The sequence below is a fragment of the Protopterus annectens genome, chromosome 6.part0, assembly GCF_019279795.1.
Source record: "Protopterus annectens isolate FY-2018-M chromosome 6.part0, PAN1.0, whole genome shotgun sequence".
In the NCBI taxonomy this organism is placed as follows: Eukaryota; Metazoa; Chordata; order Ceratodontiformes; family Protopteridae; genus Protopterus; species Protopterus annectens.
In genome coordinates, this window is record NC_056737.1 from 167,072,889 (window position 1) to 167,082,800 (window position 9,912).

Sequence of the window (9,912 nt, forward strand, 5' to 3'; positions counted from 1 at the left end):
TCACTGATCCAAAACATAACACAAATATAGTTATCTGAAACACTTTCATTCTGATTTTGAGTGCAAGCAGTTAATTAGCAAAATAATGTCTCCAGTGCAGTGGCCATCTACATTGCAGCAGTTAAAGCATACTATTTATTAACACCATGTATTCATACCTCTCTACTACTTCTTTTGTTGAAGAATTCCATATCAAGCAACCAGTAATGGGAACAATGACACAAATCAGGAGTACCTTTTAAAATTACTGTTTCACGTGTGTGTGTGTGTGTGTGTGTGTGTGTGTGTGTGTGTGTGTGTGTGTGTGTGTGTGTGTGTGTGTGTGTGTGTGTGCATGTGTGCGTGTGGTGTAAAAGAACTATGGAACAAATCTGTACTGACAGGTGCTTGCTGCCCTGCTGTGCAAGACACTTGTGTTGCTGGCTCCAATAGGTAGGGATGGGAGTCCTGAGCTGACATCCATCAATCATGTTTGTTTGCCAAAGCTATAACAGCAGTGTTTGCAAAGAGGTAGGAAAGAGGTGTGCCTTTGTAAGTGTGGTGTGAATGCTATACATTGTGAAATGGAGAGATTAAGAGTAAAATTGTGATTGGCGTAGTCTCTACCAATTTCATTACTGCTTGATTGAAACATATACATTGCATTGTGTTTCTCAGCACATTGCTTAAGTGCCCTGATTGGAATATGATATCACTACTACAGCTGCTGGTACTGGTTTAATACATGTTTATCATGAAGTATGTACATGCCTGTCTGATTTGGGGTAGTTGCAATGGAGAACAGATGAGTGGGAGCATCAGATCGCTTATCAGTGTACCCGACAAGTGTCCCTAATTTTGGCTTTTACTTTTGCTCTGAAATATTACAATCAATAAAGCTTTTTGAAAAAGGTTTTAGATTCACATGAACAAATAATAACATTCATTGCAATTAAAGACTTTTTTCTTCAGAAAATGAATGCTAATTCATGCAGTCTTATTTTGTGAGCTTACTAAATCAGTAGTTTTGCTGTTTTCACAAGTATTTGATTTGCATGTTTTCTCCAGAACTCTGCTGCTGAGAAGATGAGAGATATGCTACAAGTATACAACTAAGACAAACTACATAAAGCTGTAGTAACAGAAATTACTGGCTTGGGTGAGGTCATTGTTAAGAGGAAACTAATGTGAAGCTTAGCATCATTACAGCTGAGTGTGCCTCTGGGCACTTATGCAGTTACCTCCTACTGCACCTCTAGGCATCAGATATTGCCTGTTCATATTAGCATTAATAATTACAAAACCATGCTACATATAAGGTGTCAGAATATTTTATCTTGAAGCATACATGATGACAAACACAATTCTATTGATAGCTGACTTCTCTCAATGTGTACTTGTTAGAATTGTAAGGTGATGACATCATTTTTAAAGGCTCAAGCCACACCCACTAGGAGTTAAAGGAAAACTCCACCTTAAAATTACAAAAATCTACTTTTTCACGCTGCCTCTGTTTTCAGAGTTATTTGAACACTTGAAAAATCACTCTGACTGCTACTTATAGAATTGTAACATGTTTTCTGAAAAATGGCAGTCAATGGGCATTGATATATCAACATTATCTTATTTTTCTTCAAGCTTTTCTCTTTCTCATAATCCATTACATGTCTACTTTATAGAAGTCATGCTAGACATAAGGAAGTAGTGGTGTATTCCCATGCCAGCAACATAAAACAGGATTAGTATCAGTCACTGTCATCTTACATACTGTCTGTATCAGGACTGCTTCTTATATTTCTTGAACGGCCTTCGTGTGTGCCTCTCAGGGTTTGTTTTACAGTATACTGTGGAGTTATACAGCTACAACCAAAACAGTTGTTAAATTGTAAGCCTTTGTTTAAAGTATCTTTTTGTAGTCCAAGATGAATTGACAGCCTCACCCCCTGCCCTTTCGTAAATGTGCCAATACTTTACAAGAATTACAAGAAAAAATATTTTCTGACTTTTCTCTAAATGTCACAGGCATCTTTACTACTACATTCAAGTCATCTTAAAAAATGGAACTCTCTTCCCACTAGCATGCAAAACACATTGTCCAAAGCCTCCTTTAAAAACCTCATTAGGCAACATCTCAAGCAAAGTTGGCAGTGCCATGACTGTTCCCCAGGCTAGTGAAAGCGGATAAAGTACACATACTAAACCTAGACTACTTGATAATAGTTTTCACTCTTACAAACACTGGCTAATGTACAATGTATGTACTGTGCCTGTGTACTATGTATGTATTCTACCTATGTTCCAAATTTCAGCTGTATACCGCAAATCTATTAATTACCTTTATTTTTAAATTAATATTTTCTTGTTTGTTCTCTCCACTGTAACTGCTGATGTGCTGCATACCACTGCAAAAATATGTCTATTGTAATATGTGTGTATACTGATCATGTCTAAATATCTAAATGTATCTGTAATCTTTCTATGTGGAGCTTTTTTCCCTGGACCTCTGCTGAAAAAGTGCCTTTTCGGCTCAGTCGGACACCCCCGGTTAACAAATGTAAAATAAAATAAAAATAAAAAAATAAATAAAATATTAAAATGTAAAGTAGGATAAACAAACATTTAAAGTTTAAAGCTTAACATTTCAATACTGTGATGCTACCTATGTAAATTTGCCAAAAGAGGTGACAACTGCCTTTGAACCATTGACTGATCTAATTGCTCTGTTTTGCTATGAAAAGCATGGCTCATTGTAACCAGCTGTGAATCAGTTAGGTTCTCTTCCTCTTTGCAACAAAGACAATGGTAAACAGTTTCACACCTCCCTGTCTTGTTTGCATCAGCTTGAGCTCCTGACTACAAATTTCTCTGTGTCTGTGGTATGTCATGTAGATGTAGACAAATTCCTCTGCAACTTATGTGAGAAGTTAAGCTTTAAAAAAAGTGGGTGGACTTTCTTTTCCATTGATACCAAAGTGAGGAAATTAAAAGAAGCCAAAAGAACGGGTGCAAGGCCCAAGTCTACTCAGCCAGTACGGACATATGCACAAATTTTTACCAGTGGCAATAGTGAAAAAAGTACTGTATCTAAATCTAGTAAAGAACATAATAGACTAACTTATGACCGTAAAAAGGAAACTGTTTTAAAGGATTTTTTTGGAAAGGACTGCAATTTTGACAAATTGAATGAAGTTCAAGCGAATGATAATTTTACAAAGGTTAAAGGAACTTTAAAAGATACTATCTACATGTTTGGCAAAAAATTGAATGTTATTAATGCTGTTAAACTTGATAATGCCTATTTAGCTCATTGTATTTCTTTGAAAATAGTTCCTATGGGACTAAGGTTTCACAAAATACCTATGGGTATAGATATTACCAACAAAGTGAAACAAGATTTTAATTTGTTATTTGACTCATTTGGAATGTAATTTATGAAGTTATTGATAAAATACAATGATATGAAGTTATGTAAAATGATTAGTGAAGTAGAGAAGATTAATGATATTATTTTACAAGATTTAGCTTTCCCCCAGTGGGAAAAGCTATATTTCAAGCAATTTGAGACAGCAGAATACAGAGCTAAGAAGGCTTTCGATAGGAAAAATAAAAAAATTACAAAGGGACATTGAACAATATAAAAATTAGATATGTATAAATGGGGCAGGGGTCAGTATGAAAAAGATTTTAACAATACTGACAATGACAATATACAATATTCACAAACATCAGATGAAAAAAAATTTTATCAGGTACACAAAAGAGGGAATTACACCAAGTGGACAAAAGGGGAAAAATGGAAAAAGAAAAACTTTCAACTACCCCCAAGGTGGTAGAGAACACCACACCAGTCAATACTGATACAGAAGTCCTTAGTGATACTGTGGAAAATTCTATTATACAGAACTGAGTTATATGGCAGTATAACAACTTTAATATTTTTAATTATAGTGATATACATTTAAACAAAGCACATTGTAGCTTGCTTTCTAAAGGAATGAAATTTATTCCTACTACTCAATTTCATGTTGTTGATTGCTTAAGTGATTTAAGCAATATATTAGGAAGTTAAATTTAGCACTTATGTTTAAAGATAAGAATTCTACTGCTGTTAAACAGGACATATTAAAAAAGAAAAGTAGTTTTATACCCGTAAACAATGTTAACACTCAGATGTATGATAAAATGGTTACTAGGGAAATTTATCAGTTTAATAATAAAATCAAAAAGAAAGTTTAAGAACAATTTAACAAAAGGCGAATTTAGAGCTTTGGAAGAATTAAGATCTAATGATAATATAAGAGTCATGAAACCCGATAAGGGTGGTGGTATTGTGATTTATGATTCATTGGTATACAGTTCCACCATACATGACATACTACACAGTTCAGGAAATTATTCAGTGGCTTCTATGAATGAGGCTCAGATCGCATATAGGAGAATTGACATGTATTTTGAAGAATATCTATTGGAACAAAGGATAACTGAAGAACTGTATAAATTTTTGGTAGTTGAATTTCCATTTATGGCAACCATTGTGGGTGTACCCAAAGTTCATAAGAACATTCTGGATCCCCCGTTCCGGCCAATTATATCTGGAAGTAAATCTAAGACTTTTCCCATAGGAGTATTGATAGACACTATGCTTAAACCAATATATGCAGAGATTAAGCATTTAGTAAAAGACTCATGGGAATTTTTAAAGAATTTTCCATCAAATTTAGATAACAATGACTTATTGTTTACTTCCATAGATGTAGATGACCTGTTCACATGTATACCCCCAATCCAAGGAATTGAGGCTTTTACGAACAGCATTCGAAGGTACACCAAATTTAGTTGGGATAGGATTAGCCTCATCTCTGAATTGATGACTTTAGTACTAGAAAATAATTTTATCTATTATGAAGGAGAAGTATTTAGGCAAACCAAAGGAGTAGCTATGGGGGCAGCTTGTGCCCCCATCTACGCCAATTTGGTAATGTTAGATTGGGAGGAGGAAAACATTTTTAAAAGTGAATATATAGTGAATATAAAATACTATTCACGATTTTTAGATGATATTTATATTTTATGGAATGGGGACCAGAATTCTTTTATGATTTTTATTGAATATCTTAACAGCAGTAGTGATTATTTAAAATTTACTAGTGAATACAACAACTCAGGAGTAGCGTATTTAGACACACTTATAACTAGAGAAGGTGACAACTTTAAGTCCAACATTCATAGGAAAGCCACATTTACTAATTCATATTTAGACTTTCACAGCAACCACCCTAGAAGACTTAAATATAATATTTACAAGGGGCAGTGTATTAGAGCTATTATAATGACATCACAATACACCGATATGTTAGATGAAGTACACTATATTTATAAGTTATTTAAAGAAAGGGGTTATGACCAAGACATGATGTTAGATGTTAATACATATGTTATAAGTGAATGGGGGAACAAATATAAACCTCTGTTGGGTATGAACACAAAACAGAATTTGGAAATGGAAAATAAAATTGTTAGTATAAGAAGTAGGGATAATAACACCTATAATAGGGCTTGTATCATCAAATTTGGTCCCAACAGTAATTATATTAAAGCTATTATGAATCAGAACTGGCATATACTCTTGACAGATCAAGAAATAATTAATATATTAGGACCTAAACCTACATTTGTATACAAAATGGGCAGTAATTTAAAATAATTACTTGAACATGATAACAAAAGATCGAAGAAGGAAATTGGACATACTATCAAATGTGGGGCATGCCATCAATGTTTTGCCATAAATGAACAGAAATATATAATTTTGAATAATATTAATAAAACTAAAATTATATTTAAACATGGCAATTGTAACACCAATATGCTAGTTTATCTTGCAAAATGTATGTCATGCCCATCCTATTATATAGGAAAGACAGAGAGAAAATTCAAAAAAAGAATATACTCTCACCTGTACAGTATTAGAACTAAGGATACTAAAAATGCACTGTGCAAGCATATAATGAGTCAGGGTGAGGACCATTATTTTAAATTTGCTATATTAGAAAATCTGACTACCAATCCTAGAGGTGGTAATATAAAGAATCTATTAACCTATAGGGAGTTGTGGTGGCAGTTGTTAACTGATGCCATCACACCACCCAGACTAAATGAATCTATAACTGTTAAACCCATTTTGGAGTTAGATAGGTGAGGTGTTTAATAATTCCTTCATACAAGCAATTGATATGAAATACTTAGTTTATACGAAATGTATTTTGTGAGTGTAATGATAGTTAGTTGATTTACTTGTGATTTTGCATTTTAACATACCTTTTGTTTAAGGATAATACTAAAAGTTTTTAACATTTCATGTTATTTAATGCCTATATCTTTAAGAGATTTTGGCGACAAGAATTGGTTATTTTAAAAATCTATCATTCATTGCATCAATGGTTCTGATGAAGCTCACTGTGAGCGGGTGAAAGCGCTTAACTTTCATGCATTAAACGTGTTTTTTTAATTATTTTGTGGAGTAGAATCCGTAAATATTAACAGTTGGACATATTGTTGCGAGTGGTTAGCGAAGGTTGCGTTTTGGTTTCGCTGACAGTTTTTTATTTTATTTTACATTCCAAACGCTTATTTCAGTGCTAAATGTATCTGTAATCTTTCTATGTGGAGCTTTTCTCCCTGGGCCTCTGCTGAAAAAGTGCCTTTTCGGCTCAGTCGGACACCCCCGGTTAACAAATGTAAAATAAAATAAAAATAAAAAAATAAATAAAATCTTAAAATGTAAAGTAGGATAAACAAACATTTAAAGTTTAAAGCTTAACATTTCAATACTGTGATGCTACCTATGTAAATTTGCCAAAAGAGGTGACAACTGCTTTTGAACCATTGACTGATCTAATTGCTCTGTTTTGCTATGAAAAGCACAGCTCATTGTAACCAGCTGTGAATCAGTTAGGTTCTCTTCCTCTTTGCAACAAAGACAATGGTAAACAGTTTCACACCTCCCTGTCTTGTTTACATCAGCTTGAGCTCCTGACTACAAATTTATCTGTCTGTGGTATGTCATGCAGATGTAGACAAATTCCTCTTCAACTTATGTGAGAAGTTAAGCTTTAAAAAAAGTGGGTGGACTTTCTTTTCCTTTGATACCAAAGTGAGGAAATTAAAATGTTATAAAGTACAATCAGGTTTCAGATACGTACGCAGTATTGGAATCATACTGGAGGGAGAAAAGCAACCTCATAGTTGAGTTAAACTGTAGGAGAAGGTGGAGTTTTCCTTTAAAGGTACACACTCTTAAGAGCTGTACTGTAAGGAATGAGTACACCACAGCTATAACAGAATAACTATGCAACAATAACCATGTGAGCAACCAGAATAACATTCAAATCAAATATTTTACTGTGCACATTTTAAGAAATGGATCGATTGGCCTAAATTCTGGCCCGACCTGTGTGCTTTTTTTTTTTTTTTTTTTTATTATTATTATTTAGAAATAATTCTTTGGAAATGCTATTCAGACATGAAGAGATATGTGAGGGAACAGTTTTAGTGCACACCAGGCTGTGATTTGTTTGATGTCTATTGTAATGCGAACTTGACTAATTAGTTGAATCTAGTCAAGCTAGAAATGTGAGACTCTAGCCCAGTGAAGGAGGGGAGATGGGAGGAGTAACTTGGCCAGAAATTGAAACTTGCAAAACTGCTCCTTGTAAAAAGTATTTTTATCTCAGTAAGATCTGTAAAAAGATTACATTAATAAAAAGGTCTGTACTTAACAAAGCTATAACTGAGACCTTGAGCTTATCTCTGTCACTGTCACATATTTGCTGTTGACCATATTTCTAGCCCAGGATGATTAAGGATTTTGACCTAAAGGCAAGGAGTAAGCTGGTCTGTTAATTCTGGGATAGCGTCAGTGAACTGAGATCTGGGATAAAAGCTAATATGTGGAGCTGACTCTCCATAAATAATCAAACAATGGTAAAATGTGTCATGGCCTAAATATAACAGAGATTATAACACGCTTATGTAAGATATTAATAAAACATAATAGTCATTTGGCAGAGTCATTCAACAGAGAGGAGAGTAAGCTTATTGGAGACATATAAGGGGACACGGTGGGAAAGGGGGTTAAGTCCTTTACTTACAGATATTTAGATGGTATCAGATGTAAGTGGTGCCTTAATTAATGTTTTACAATTACAAAGTTGAGCTTAAATGGTTTAATCATTGTAATGAGATAGCTTGAAATTGCTAAGATGTTTAATAATGCAGTCAGTTTTAAAATGTGTATGGCTAACATTGTCCATTTTTTTAGTAATTTAAGTTTGCAGTTTTGACAAAATGTGACACAGTCCTATATGAGGTTTTATAGAAAAGCCTTTTTAAACTTAGGACGCAACATTGCCTGTTAGTGTATTTATTTCTTTAACTCCAGGAAAGAATTATTTAATCCAAGTTAATTACCATTTTTTCATGGAGAACATAATGATAATTTTTATAAAACAGTATATAATAAAACTTTGTTTTCCAATCTGTTTCAGATTCGATTGAGTGCATGAAGTGTCCTGAGGATGGCTGGCCTAATGAAAGGCAGAACAAATGTATCAAGAAAGTAATTGAGTTCCTTTCTTATGAAGAACCACTAGGCATAACATTAACTACTGTTTCTGTATTCTCAGCATTGGCTACAGCTATCATCATAGCAATCTTTTTAAAGTACCATCAAACACCTGTTGTCAAGGCCAACAACCGAGAGCTTAGCTATCTGCTTTTATTCAGTCTTATGTTATGCTTCCTCTGTTCTTTAATTTTCATAGGCTGCCCCACACATGTGACATGTATGCTTCAACGAGGTTCATTTGGTATCATCTTTACTTTGTCTATCTCATGTGTTTTAGCTAAAACCATTGTGGTGGTGCTTGCCTTTAATGCTAACAAGCCAAACAGCAACATAAGGAAATTCTGGGGCCCTAGGCTGCCAAAAATTTTAGTTATGCTCTGCACAGCTGTTCAGGTTATAATTTTTGTTTCTTGGTTAATAATTTCTCCTCCATTTCAGGATGAAAATACAACTTCCATAACAGGAAGGATCATCATGGAATGTAATGAAGGTTCACCTGTGGCATTTTGGTTTATGCTGTCTTATATGGGCATTTTAGCCACTGTAAGCCTTGTGGTTGCATTTCTGTCGAGAAAACTCCCAGACAGCTTTAATGAGGCTAAATTTATCACATTCAGTATGGTGGTGTTTGTTAGTGTGTGGATGTCATTCATCCCAGCTTATCTAAGCACAAAAGGAAAGTATATGGTGGCTCTGGAAATATTTGCCATTTTATCCTCAGGGGCTGGACTGCTATTTTGTATATTTGTTCCTAAGTGCTACATTATTCTGTTTAGACCAGAAATGAACACCAGATATAACCTAATGGGGAAGGGGGTGTTTAAAAATGGAAAAGATTAAGGTAAATATTTGTAAACAGTACCTGAACTATAGAAGGAAACCAAGGCATTGAAGAATTAATTTACTTAATTGTAGAATTTTCGTTTTCATGATCAATGACTTTGCATAAGCTGCATTGTACTCAGTCATGCTCATATCCATTTTTTTTCAATTGTAATGCACATCTGGAGCTTTCTTACTTATCACGACGTTTCATAATTGAATGAGATAATAATTCTGTTGTGAAATACCTGTAAAAAAAACTGTTGAGTTTTATTTTTGCCATTTTAACCATTTAGTAATTTCTTTTTGGAGCTTTCATTAAGATTCAAGTTCAAATAGACTGTAAAAACAAAAGCCTGTTTTCCCTGAAACCTCCAGTTCAAGAAGTTAAAAATAAATGAAAAACTTTTCAAAAAAGAAAAGCAATAAAAAGGCCACAACAGCAGAAACTTTAAAATGGAATTTAAAATCCACCTTTGAATTAA

General features: G+C 33.9%; 1 protein-coding gene across 1 annotated transcript in view; it reads left to right on the forward strand.

Annotated features, from left to right (window-relative positions):
* LOC122803783 (extracellular calcium-sensing receptor-like) overlaps positions 1-9,445 on the forward strand; it is a 335,056-nt gene extending 325,611 nt beyond the window's left edge. The window contains exon 6 of the mRNA XM_044073471.1: positions 8,526-9,445. Within this exon, the coding sequence (XP_043929406.1) occupies positions 8,526-9,445 (920 nt within the window). The remainder of the gene's footprint in view (positions 1-8,525) is intronic.
* The last annotated feature ends 467 nt before the right edge of the window (positions 9,446-9,912 follow it).